This window comes from Haemorhous mexicanus, chromosome 4 (assembly GCF_027477595.1).
Source record: "Haemorhous mexicanus isolate bHaeMex1 chromosome 4, bHaeMex1.pri, whole genome shotgun sequence".
Lineage (NCBI taxonomy): Eukaryota > Metazoa > Chordata > Aves > Passeriformes > Fringillidae > Haemorhous > Haemorhous mexicanus.
In genome coordinates this window covers 73612612-73625356 of record NC_082344.1, presented here as the reverse complement: position 1 = coordinate 73625356, position 12745 = coordinate 73612612, and the positions used below count along the sequence as shown (strand labels likewise).

At 38.5% G+C, this 12745-nt stretch overlaps 1 protein-coding gene across 4 annotated transcripts in view; it reads left to right on the top strand.

The window, feature by feature from the left end:
* The window catches only part of CTNNA2 (catenin alpha 2), a 469832-nt gene that overhangs the window by 412280 nt on the left and 44807 nt on the right, over window positions 1-12745 (top strand). For all 4 annotated transcript variants that reach the window (XM_059845428.1, XM_059845429.1, XM_059845432.1 and 1 more), the window contains one exon: window positions 11057-11208. In XM_059845428.1, the coding sequence (XP_059701411.1) occupies window positions 11057-11208 (152 nt within the window). The remainder of the gene's footprint in view (window positions 1-11056; window positions 11209-12745) is intronic.

Below are 12745 nucleotides of genomic sequence, written 5' to 3'. Positions count from 1 at the left end.
CTTAAGTTCCTCCCCAGATTTTATAGAATGCTCAGGAATGGTGGCAGTGATTTATTGGATTTATGAGGATCCCCAGAGGCAGGGAAGAATGATGCACAGAACTCCATGATATCAGAAGGCTAGTTAATTCCTTTAGTATACTATATTATACTATACTGCAAAGAATACTGAAGAATAATAAAAGAAAACTCGTGACTCTCTCCTGACAGTCAGGACACAGCTTGGACCTGATGGGCTAATTAACATAAACAATTCCACCAGAATCCAATCAAGCAATCCTTGGGTAAACAGTCTCCAGAACACATTCCACATGAGCACTAGCACAGGAGCAGCAAATGAGACAAGAATTGTTTTGATCATTCTTTCCTCTGCTTTTTCTCACAGCTTCACTCTGTTCAGAGGGCATGTGAATACCACAGTGAATGATTTGGAATGATTTGGATTCAGGTTCCAGCCACACATGTGCACATCAAAATCTCTATGAGAAGCACAATCATGAACAACTCACTCTTTTCATCTTTATTCCTTCCTCTTTTTTTTTCTGGTTTTTTTTTTTTTTTAATTGACCCTAATTTAATTTTAAATGACATGCTTTTGGAAGCTGGGAAAAATTTAGTTAAATGATAATGGAAAAGAAATAAACAGATTACCTATCTCTTATAATTATTATTTGCTTTAAATATTGTCCACTCAGAAAAGGAAAACATCTGTTAAGCCTCTTCTTCCAGAGATTTCACTGTGATCTGTGAGTATTGGGTTGGATCCACAGTGGAGAAATTTGGATACAGAAAGACAAGCACCTTGCTAATGGTTTGGTTTTGTGGTTTTTTTGGGGTTTTTTTTTGTTTTTTTTTTTTTTTTTTTTAGGGGGGTATGAAATTAATCTCTCATGAAAATGATGTTGATAGTTTCTGAGAAATGGAAACTGCAAACATTGCTTCAATAAGCAGTCTCACCTCCAAGGTTTATTAGTTTGTTGTTTTAATTTACAGCCCTTGGAATACGTGGGGTGGAGTTTTTAGTGTTTCAGTGCTTTGCTGCCTGTGCCTGTCTAACAAACTGCCTTTAAAGCTGAGTATTTGATAGAGGCTGGATGCTTTTCTCTGGCAGCAGTTTTAGGGAGTGACAGACTGGTTAAAGTCCTTTTAAGATAGAGGACTTTCATTTTCTGTTTAAAACCACACCAAAAACTTAGCTCTTGCTTGCTGATTTTCTTATAAATCTGAGGTTAAATCTATAAAACCACAAAGTCAATGGGGCTCACTGGAAACAAACACCAAACTCTGATTTTTAGTGGATGTTACTCATGCTGGAGTAATCTAGAGCTTCAAGGTTCAGGTTTTTTTGTTGATTGGTTGGCTTTGAGGTGGATTTTGGTTGTTCCTTCGTGGTTTTTTTTTTTTTTGGTTGGTTGAGTTATTTTAGTGTACCTCTGTTAAGTGATATATTGATATTCAGATTTGTAGAGAGCTGTGAAATTATCCTGTTACACGTTGTCCATGGGGGGGGGGGGGGGGGGGGGGAGGAGAGAAGGGTGGAAAGGAAAAGAGAAGAAAGAAAAAGTTAAAAGCAAGGATAAAGGCAAAAGGACAGGGAAGGAATTAAGAGAAAACAGAGCAGAGTTATAATTATGTAATTCTGCTCAGAACTGCTGTTTGAATATTGAGGTCCCTCATCCTGCTCAGTACCCAGAGTGACTAAGGCCACCTGAGACTTTCCCATTGCCTTCACCAAGGAGGAGGCTGAAGTGTACTCAGCAGTTCCTTCAAAAGATGTAAAAACTGAATGCAAGAAGTCTGTGCTTCTAAGGAAATAAAAATAATTGTCTCAAGAAGGAAATCAAGGAACAGGCAATGAGGCCAGATCCAAGATTTTTGAGGATCAGGAAGGAGAAAAAGGCATGGCATTCTTGAAAGGTCAAGAAGGTTGGATTTAAGACTGGGAAAACTGGATTAGAAATTGCAGGGTTGTGATGAAAGGAAGTGAATGGGAAATGAAAAGGGATAAGGGCAGAACAAGTGGGACCAGAACTGCATGGGAAAGGCTGTGAAAACTTCCCAACAATTTTTTTTTTTTTTTTTCTCCATTTGCACTGGGCTGTCTGAAACCATCCTGGAACAGCAAGTACCATACTACTTGGGTTACTCCTGTGAAGGACACTGGAAATTTGAAATCGTCTGATTCACACCAGAAATTGGAATTTCAGCTTTTAGCATGTTTCAAAAATATCCCAGTAACTTTGTAACTCACTGGTTTTAAGTAGGTCATTCCGACTTCTGTTTTGACAGAATTTTGTTTTATTTTGTCTTTATCAGAATGGACTGAAGTTGAAAATCAGCACTACTGGCAATTCAGCAGTAAGCCTGTGAGAGTTTTATCAGTGTGAGTAGGGCAAACTTTAAAGATATTTATCACTAGCAAAAGACAGCTCAATGATGTTATCAAACCTAATACTAAAACGTGTGAAAGATGGATTTTTCAGCAGTGATATGAAGGGAAACAAAATGTAGAAGCAAGAAGATGAATTTAAGCATAGCTGTAATCAAAAAAACCCCCATATTGAATCTGAGGGAGAGCTAAAAGATGTGAAATGGGGCCTATTTAAAAAATAAATGATGTTAAATTCATGTTTTATGGGAGTTCAGGTAGTTATAGTAAAACTTATGGGTACCATCATCCTGAGTACATGAAATCATTTATCCAGGAGTTTGATCAAATTATGACTTTTATTCTGCAAAGTACTGTAGCATTCTCTTTAAAGTTTTGCTAAACTGAAATGCAAAGGTCAAGGTGCCACCAACTAAAGAAAAATGTAATGCATTATTAAAGAAAAGGTATTTTACAAAAGGACCAGAGAACACCCAAGATCGTTGGTTTGATCCAAAGAATTTTTAACTGGAGAAACTCTGATCAATAGACAGAGGGATAGACTAAGAAACCATATAAAATGCATTAAAAAGCAATTAAATTAGACTTAAGAGATGAATAAATCACCACTGTAGCTCAAAGCTGAAATGCTAGTTCTTTTTGTCTCCACTTTTAAAAATGGAATAGAGTGCTAAAGGAGAATATAACATAATTGATCTAAACTTTCAAGGGCTTTTCCTAACATGCTGCACCCACAGCTGTTTGGCAGCCAGGTAACCATGGGGTGAGTGTTAAAGCCTTTGATGGATTAAGAGCTGGTGACAAGGCAAAGCACAAGTGATCATTTCTCAGCAAGCAGAAAGGGAAATCTTGTGTCACTTCAGGGCCAGCACCGTGGTTGGTGTACAGTGCATTCATTAACAGGTGAACAGGCAGCAGCAAAGTTTGCCAAAAGGAAAATGCTGGTTGGGAGAGAAAGACAAGACTAAAAGATATTTTTATTTTATTTCTCTAGGTAAATGGAACAATTAAATCTATATTATCTGCATGGACAGAAAGGTTCTGAGTGAATTCATTGTCTCAGAAGAACTGTGACATTGTAGTGGGCAGCTGAGAAATCATATTTTCTCCATGCTCAACAGCCTCACATCAGTGGTGAAGATGCTGGGCTGTGCTTATAGGAGGATATTCACTGAATTCCCCAAGGAGATATTTCCACTTGTTCTCCAAAACCTAAAGGTCTTCCAGAAATGGAAGAAGGTCAAGATAAGGATTACATAATCAAAGAGAATTCAAGATTTAGCTGTGAATTAACTCAGTGAGAGTTTAAAAGATGCCAGAGTAATCTATTTTGGATGTTCCAGATGCCTTGTATAATGAATAGTGGGTTAATATAATAGAAATGCCCATTTTTATAAACCAGTATTATTTAGTCACTGTTCAAACCTGTTCTCAAAAATATTTCGTGCTCTTAAAAGCCTTTTTTTTTGTAAATTAGGAGGGTGGTGTTGGAAGTAGGAAGCAATTTACCAGGTCTAGAAAATATAGGCAGAGGAATGGAGTCAATATCAATCCACCAACCCCAACAGAATGTTTTGTGAACACAAGTGTGAATTGTACAATAATGTTTTAAAATAAAAGCCCTGGTATTCCTTGCATCCCCTTGCCTACACACACCTACATATTGATACACACAACTTCTAGCAGAGCCAGGGAGGGGGGTTTGCTTTTTACATAACCTACTTGGTGTCCAACAGCATGAGACTGCTTTCTTGAGGGAGTTTTCTGAAGAGCTTGCTTTCATTTCAAATATTGCCCTGAAGGGTGCTCTGTTTGGCAGGAATAATATTTTGGGGGTGCTCAATATTTTGGTGGAGTCTTGCACAGGAGAGTGAGACAGCTGAAACTGGTGAGACACAAATGACATTTGTCATCCTCCTCTGTCCACTTTGGGATGGACCTGTCCTTAATTAGTGGCCTCCTGTGCTGGCCAGGATGCAAACAGCACTTACCTGGCTTCTGCCCTGACATTTGTCTTTCTGTCAGTGGCAGTTCAGTCAGGACAATGTTTGAAGATGAGTTTTTCCCTCCAGTTTGTGTGTCCCTGTCTCCCAGCACTTGGTACCATAGCTCCAGACGTGCCATTGATTTCTATAATGTCCACCTCACCTTGGCTGCACGTGAGCAAATCCATTTCTTCCACTCCCACATCAATCTGCTGGGTTGCATAAACCCACAGATAAAGTTGGAGCCTTCTGGGAAGTGCCAGAATGCTTAGCACAGGGGGGCCAGAGGGTCAGGACTTGGCCATAAATTCAAGGAAGCCTGAGAATTTTGTTTTTACGGGCTGTGGTTAGATCAGTGTTTGGCAGGGAAGGCTGATTCTTCCTGAAAGTCTTGTGTTCACTGCAAACTCCTACAGGGTGTGGATATTCACTATTCATTATTCATTATTTTACAGCTGACTTTTAACCATTTCACCAGTGTGAGACACACTGGGTTTGATACCCAAAACAAAGCTGGGGAAGGGTCTGGAGCCCCAGGAGGGGCTGAGGGAGCTGGGAAGGGGCTCAGCCTGGAGCAAAGGAGGCTCAGGGGGGACCTTGTGGCTCTGCACAACTCCTGCCAGGAGGGGACAGCCGGGGGGGTCGGGCTCTGCTCCCAGGGAACAGGGACAGCACAAGGAGAAATGGCCTCAAGCTGTACCACAGCAAGTGTAGATTGGATATCAGGGAAAGTTTTCTTCACCCAAAGGCTTGTCCAGGACTGGCACAGCTGCCCAGGGCAGTTTGGAGTCCCCATCCCTGGAGGGATTTAAAAGCTGTGTGGATGTGGCACTTGGGAACATGGGTCAGTGGTGGCCTTGGCAGGGCTGGGGTTAGGGGTTGGACTCCATGATCTGAGGGATCTTTTCCAACCCAAACATTTCTGTGATTCTAAGATATGTTATGTAATGTTTCAGTATAAAACTTTTTCTTTTCAATTATCAATATAATAGTCATGACTGAAATGTGAATTATATGAGACCAGGACTTAAAAACATTCTGTGAAGTATTTAGAATCCTCTGATAAGGAATGTACAGTTCTTATAGAAACAGACTTTGACAAACACTTTGAGCTAAATAAGGTATCATATTTCATTCCTTATTCATCTGTCAAATGAAACAGAGAAACTGTGCTGTCTCTGACAGAAGATGTCAGATATCCCTTAGGAATGATCTTTTAAATACCTGGTTTAAATACTTGAATTTCCCAGTAGACTGCATTCTTTCTTCCGTTAAGTAAATTAACAAACTAAAACAAAACAAAAAGAAAGCAAAAAACAAGACACACAAACACAAAACTAACAGAAGAAATTTCATCCAGTGCCCTGAAATTTTTAAGCTGTAACTTTGTTAATGTTTAATACTAAAACCTCCTAAATCTGGATAATGGCTGAGCTTTTTTTCTGAGAGCATGGGGGTTTTTTTGAGTGTAATGGATCATTCATAGTTTTTTTATTTTTAGTCTCCCTTGATAACTTTAAGTTTAAACTCCTGCCTGCCATTCTAGATAATTTTCTTGATTTATGTGACACAAACAAGTATGATGTTTAGGAGAAGCACAGATATTTTCAGGAACCCTGAAACTTCTAGCAGTACAGTCCAAATCTTTAGACTGCCATGTCATCCTTGAATAATCTTCCCCACAGCTGAACAGATTTTTATAGCCATTTAAGGACTACATAGAGAATGTGATTGGCACCTTAAATGATGTGTCCCTATCAACATGGCATAGGGAAATCAGTTTTCTTAAGGATGGATAGAAATGCTTAAACAAGTGCAGAGGTCTGAGGGCCAGCCAGAGGGCACAGCTGGTGCAGTGGGCACAGGAGAGCAGTCACTTCTCTGCTGCTCAAATATCTGATTTGTCTGAGGACAGTCTGGCTCTAGGGAACAGCCCCTGGTCCTTGGGAAGGGTGCTTCCCTTGGATCCAAATCCCTGGATTCTAAAAATCTCAAGTAGATGCTCATCTTTTCAAAATGAATCTCTAAGATATAGCTCTGCTGGTGCTTTTCAAAAATGGTCTTCTGGCCAGAAAAATTAGATTATACCCCTGGGAACCCTTCAGTTCCAGTGGGCAATGGAAAGGAGCCACGTTGAGCTCAGCCTGATTCAGAGCCAAAAGTGTGCCAGCATTTGGTGATTTATGCCCAAACTTGGTTGTCTAAAGCAGAAATCTGGTCTAAGCCAAACACCTCCCTCTCTGTTCAGTGGCAGAGGAAAATCAGAATTTTATCCAGCTGAACCTGAGTGTTTAAAGTAGGATAGGTGTGCTTAATTTTTTGATGGATGCATCTGCTGTTCTCTGCCTGGTATAAGGAAAGATTTAAAACTTTCAGTTGTATGATGTGGGACAAAACCAGACAAATTTCCTCACTCCCATTGATGCTACTAAGAATTAGAAACTGTGCACCTGAATGGTCCTTGACCTTTATTGGGTTTTTTTGTGTCTTAATTATCCCTTTCCACATTTCTGAACATTCACATCTACTTAAGATTCTGAGGAATTCAAGTTCCTAAATAATAAGGCCATAAAAGTACAATAAATCAGCAAGGCATTCATTTAATCTTGCATATTAATGAAACTTTTTGTTCTAATGCTACGAACAAGAACGCCCAAACATTTTTTAATTTCTATCTCAATAATTTTATTATGTAACTTAGCGTTTCTCTGTCTATCAGGGACCTCATTGTTCCCATATCACTAAACAAAATTTGCAGTGATGTTTCTTAGTACAAAAATTGCAGTACAAACTGATTGCCATAGGAGAAAAAGTCAGCAGGAAATATATTTTTAGGAAACAGGTAATAACTTGATAACTTTAATATGTAGGAGATATGGGTGGCTGAGAGAAAAACAAGAGCTTTAGAGAAAATATTTTCTGTGTGGAACAGAGGGGTTCACAAAAAAATGAAGTTTGTTCAAGGCACAGATTCACACATGGTGATATGCTGGATTTCTATTATGCATCAGCCAAAAAGAAAAAAAAAGTATAATTCAAAAGAATTAATCAATTGATAAAATGGAAGTAATTTTAACTTTTCTGATTCCAATTTTTTCTCCAGCAGCCGTTCAACCTAGATTTTCTTGGCATTGGTCTTGCTTTCAGTGCCATTGGAAACTCATCCACAGAAAGGCTTTCAAATCTTTGTTTTGTTGGAATGACAAAGTCAGTGGATTAGAAGTGTTGCTATTAACTTGGGACCTGATTCTGTCAACATTTATGCAGGTGCCTAATTAATTCATGTAGTTGGGCTGAGGGGTTTTAATGGACCACATTTTTCAGTCTGAGCATATGTGTGACTCTTTTCAAGGCCACAGCTCAAACTAAGAAACTAATGTTTAATTTTTCCCCAGAAGTATTGATTTCCTTCTGAATCTAAAATTTATAGCCAATTTCTCTGTGCATAATAAATGAATCATTCTCTGTCTGATACATTGCAAGTTTTAACTCCAGATTCAAATTGCATGCCTTTGCCTGAATTTTACTTGTGGTTCTTTCACCTTTGGCACAGGAATATCCTTCTTTGTGTGGTAAATAATAGAGAAGAAAGACTGGAGGTTTTGGTTTTTTTCATGGAGCTCAATAACCTTAACTGGAGAATAATACATTTCTCAATTTTCAAAAACTTCCTGCATTAAATGACAACATATGCTTAGAGAAGCAATAAAAGCCCCCTATTAAAGGTGTTTTTTCCTTGTTTGCCCAATCAAAAATGAGCCTGATGTAAAAATACAATTGGCAAGCAAGCAATCATAAAGTAGTTCCATATCTATTCCCATTTTGAAACAGCAGATAATGTTTATGTGTCATATTTTAAATTAGGGACTAAATTAGAGCCAGGTCTGCAAAATGAGAACAGATCAGAGATGCTTGCATGCCCAGTGGAGGTAATAAAAGTGGTCAGGAATGAATACCTCATGTTCAGGAATATGAATAAAGTGTAACTTTCCACCTTCCAACCATTTCATTGAAATTTCCCTTGTTTTGCTCTAAGAATGTCACATGTGGCCATGACAAATCCAGCTGTGTCATATCTGCTTCCCCCCATCACTGCCCTGTCAAGGGAGATATTCTAAAAGCTTGGTGCAACTTATTGCCACAAATCTGTTGCCTGTCCAGCATCTGTTGATCATTTAGAGATAATTAAATGTTAATTGCTCCATGTCAAGTTTAATTTTATTTCTGGGTACTGAAACTCTGTTGAATATCGTTTAAATCTTCCTTCTTTTCTTCTCTACCTTTACAAGAACCTTTATATAAGGATTATATACCTTTATCTAAAATAGACCAATGCTTAATTTTTTGGTTTTTTTCCCAAATCTCTGGAATTTTCACCATTAATTTTTTTCTTGAGTTCTCCACAAATGGTTCAGAAATTACTTTGATTTTTTTCTTAAGAACTGCAGGGTGAATTTTACTATACCCTGTTAACTTGAACACATATGTAAAAGATAAATTTCCCTAAGCTTATGTAGATGTTCTTCAAACTGCCCATTTCTAATTCAGGCCTGTTGCACCTATTATTAATTATATCAAAAACCTGAACACCTCTGCTAGTTAAGAAATTATAAACCGAAATTTTAGGGTAAATTAAATTTAACCCTAAATATTAGGGTTCTTTGCCTCCTTTTTTTTTTTTGTTTTCATTATTGCATCTCTAGTGTTACTTTTTTTATCCCAACAACTCAGAATAATGTCTCTTTTATTCGTTAGGTTGACTTGTTTAAATTGTATTTTTAATGATTGCTTTTTGATATTCAGGCTTGAGACTTCCTTATGCAATCATATTAGTCTCCTGCTACAATTTCAAGTGTTCTATTAATTAAGGTAATTTGATATATGCATTTATTCAATACGCTTTCCAAAACTTTCATCTCTCTTAGACTCCTTTTCTAATGTAAATGTTTCTCCTCTGCCTGGCAATGTTTTGTTAATGTTTACTTTTTTAAAGTCTATTGTTGCTGTCACTTTTTCCTGTTTCTCCAGTGTATCCCAGGAACTTACTGAACATTATCTGCACGGGAATTACAAATCTGTTCTTTCATCTGTCTATGTGAATATATATATATATATATATATATATATATATATATATATATATATATATAATACACATATATATAGTGATGTATGAGCTAAATTTGAATCCCTATATCCCTTTGAAGGTTTCCTCATTTGCATCCAATGTGTAATATTTAAATGCCACAGACAGGAAGTTTGAGCTCATGGTTGCTGCCACTTCTTCAAAATGTAAACTATTCTGAAAGCATGGGGTTTTGTGGTTTTACTTTAAGGCAGGTACTGTAAAATAAATTTAAGAACGTTATGTCAAGAAGAAAATGTGGTTTCCTATCACAGTAGAAGTTCCTGGGAAAGAACGTCACTGCTCTTGATGAAAAAAATACTGGAAATTCCCCTTGGTATTCATCAGCTGGGTTCAGGTTACCTAAAAGTGTATTAAAAAGAGGGTTTAGGGAAAAGATGGGCAAAAAAGGTAATATTTTAACAACAAAAAAAAGGAAATAACTGTTGTGGGAATCCTTATTTCCTGTTCTTCTATTATATTGCCAAAAGAGTAAAGTCAGCGATACATGATCTGGATGCCTAAATGCTAGGATAAAAGTGATGTGAACATGATGAAAAGATGGCTATCTACAAATCTTATACTTGACCCTAGTTCCTTAAATTCTTAAGAATTAATCCAACTGCATCTTTTTATCTAGGTTTCTAATGGAACATTGATTATGTTTGTCCTCCATGAGCACAGTCCTCCAATATTAATGTTAAAGTTATGAAGAGGAGGAAACAAGGAATGTACTTGTGCAGTATAATCAGTGGGACCTGATGTTCATGTTCCTAGGATTTGGGTTTCAGTTGTTAGAGGACTGATTTGGGGAAGAGTTATTTTCCTGCAAATACAACATGCAGAAAGTGATTATACCTTCAAAGGAATCCTCTATGAAATTTGAAGAAAAGTCTCTTGCTTCTTCAAGTAATGCACTGAAACCATTTAGAAAAGTAAATAATAGCTTTAGATAGTATAATAAATAAGTTCATACCACAGTTTATAATATTTTTAGCCAATATCCATGGCTATGTCTTGTGTTATAAACATGGTGATAATGAAGAAACAGAAGATTCATTTTGGTGTCTTCACAAAAGTATATCCTTGTTTTTGCATTTTGTCCCTTATAAAATTATTAATATTTAGTATGAGCTAGATGTAAGTTAAGTAAATTAGCAGGCACAATGGCTGCAGTTTGCTTTGATCACTTGGTACAAGTATTTGCTGTGCTCTTTACAGGTTGTAAAGCTCTTAAATGAACTTTACTGCCTGCTCAGGTATCTTGCAGCCTTTTAAAGTTAGTAAATAATAGTTTTTGAAGGAAGTTTTCTATTCTTTGTTGCACAACAGGATGAGAGAATGTAGGGATGGTTATTTCCATGCTGTCAGATACAGTGCCAGAGCTGTCCACCTGCAGGGTGGGCACAAACCCATCCCTGAGCCTCCCCGTGCCTGGGAATTTCCAGGACAGCGTGTGCCGTGCCTCCTGGAAACTACCCATGCTCCAGAGCAGCAGAAAAGTGTTCAGGAGAGAACACAAATCTAACCCTGCTGCCTCTCCTTGTGTTCAACCCAGTGATGCCACGTTTTGCTGAGCAAGTGGAGGTGGCCATCGAAGCCCTGAGTGCCAACGTGCCCCAGCCCTTCGAGGAGAACGAGTTCATCGACGCCTCGCGCCTCGTCTACGACGGAGTCCGGGACATCAGGAAAGCTGTTCTGATGATCAGGGTATGTGAAGCACCTGGGCAGTGAAAGCTGGGTGTGGGAACTCAGCACATCACTCCTGATGTCCAGAGCTACCGAGAGAACCCTCGGGGGGCTCGGGAGTCTTGGAATGTTGCCAGAAGCAGTTGGTGGCTTGATTTTGATCCATCTAGGGATGTGCCACCTGTGTATGAGGAGATGAAACCTGTGAGAATCACTCAGGTGTGAATGGTGAAGGGAAGATATAATTACAGGGTAAAGCACAGATTTTGGGGTTTTGGTACAGGGGGGTTATGGAGACAAGATGGAGGAATCAGGGCGTGTCACAAGGTTCTTCCTTCTTCCTGTCATCCATCTTCTGTGGTGATGTTGGCACTTGTAGATTGGTCTGTGGTGAAGGTGCACATGGTAGTGAGGGTGATAGGTGTTGGGAATGAAAGGTAAATATGATGTACAGAGTTTTTACTATAAAAAGACGTGACGGCCTCGTGGGCGCTCAGAGTGCCTTTGGCTGCCTTGCTGATCAGATCCAGGTGGGGCAGAGAAGGAGCTTTGTAGATAAGAAATAATAAACAATTCTGAAGACCCAAAACCCCAGAGTCCAGACTCATCCTCTGAGGCCCAGCGTGCAAAGAACCATCCTAAGTGTGTGTGGGAGCAGAGACGGGCAGCTGAACCCCATAGTTGGGCTTTACAGGGAGGTCTCATGGGTAAGAGGAATGCAAAAGCTCCTCGTGTTGTAATAAGGCAGAAAAGCTTGACATTGAAACATGCATGAAGCAGAAGTATCCACAACAACAAAAGAATTAGTAAATAAAGAGGTTATTTAGTGGATGAATCACAATTAGTATGTTAATCAGCTAGAAGATTTGATCACAACTGCCAATAGATACAAACTCCATTACTGTTTCCATAGTAATAGCATTAATTTGCCAAGCTCTTCAAAGTTTGTGTAGATTTTTTGTTTATTTAGGGTTTTTTCCTAATGTATGTGTGCTGCCTGGGATGTGAGGTAGGTCTGGTTAAAATCTAAATGAATAAATTATCTTGCTGCTCCAGTGAGCTGCTCCAGGGATGGTTTTGAATGTTTGCCGAGGTAAAAAAAGTGTCATTTCAGTGTTGACTAACCAGTTGATCCAATTTGTTTAGACATCTTTTAATAAAATAAATAAACAAATAAAAGACACCACAGAACACCATCATTATTGTGATAGTAGGTGTGTGTTGCTTTCCACTTTAGTCAGCAGACAAAGATTTAAAAAAGGAAAACAGCAAACCAAACCTGGTTTGGACATCTCTTCAGCAACTGAAACTGTTACTTGAAACCCAAATTACCTTGAATCTGCCCTAAGGAAAGCCATGTACAAGTAAAGCTGTGGAGAAAATCACAGAGGAAACTTTTTTAGGCAAATAGCAGGGCTGGAACATCAACTGATCCCTTTGAGCAAACAGGTAGTGTGCACTTGTGGTTGTGAGTGTGTTGTGGCACTGATGTAAGACTTCAGGCAGTTGGAACACTCCAAAATAGCTCCATTTCAGTCATCTGCCACTCTGTATTAAC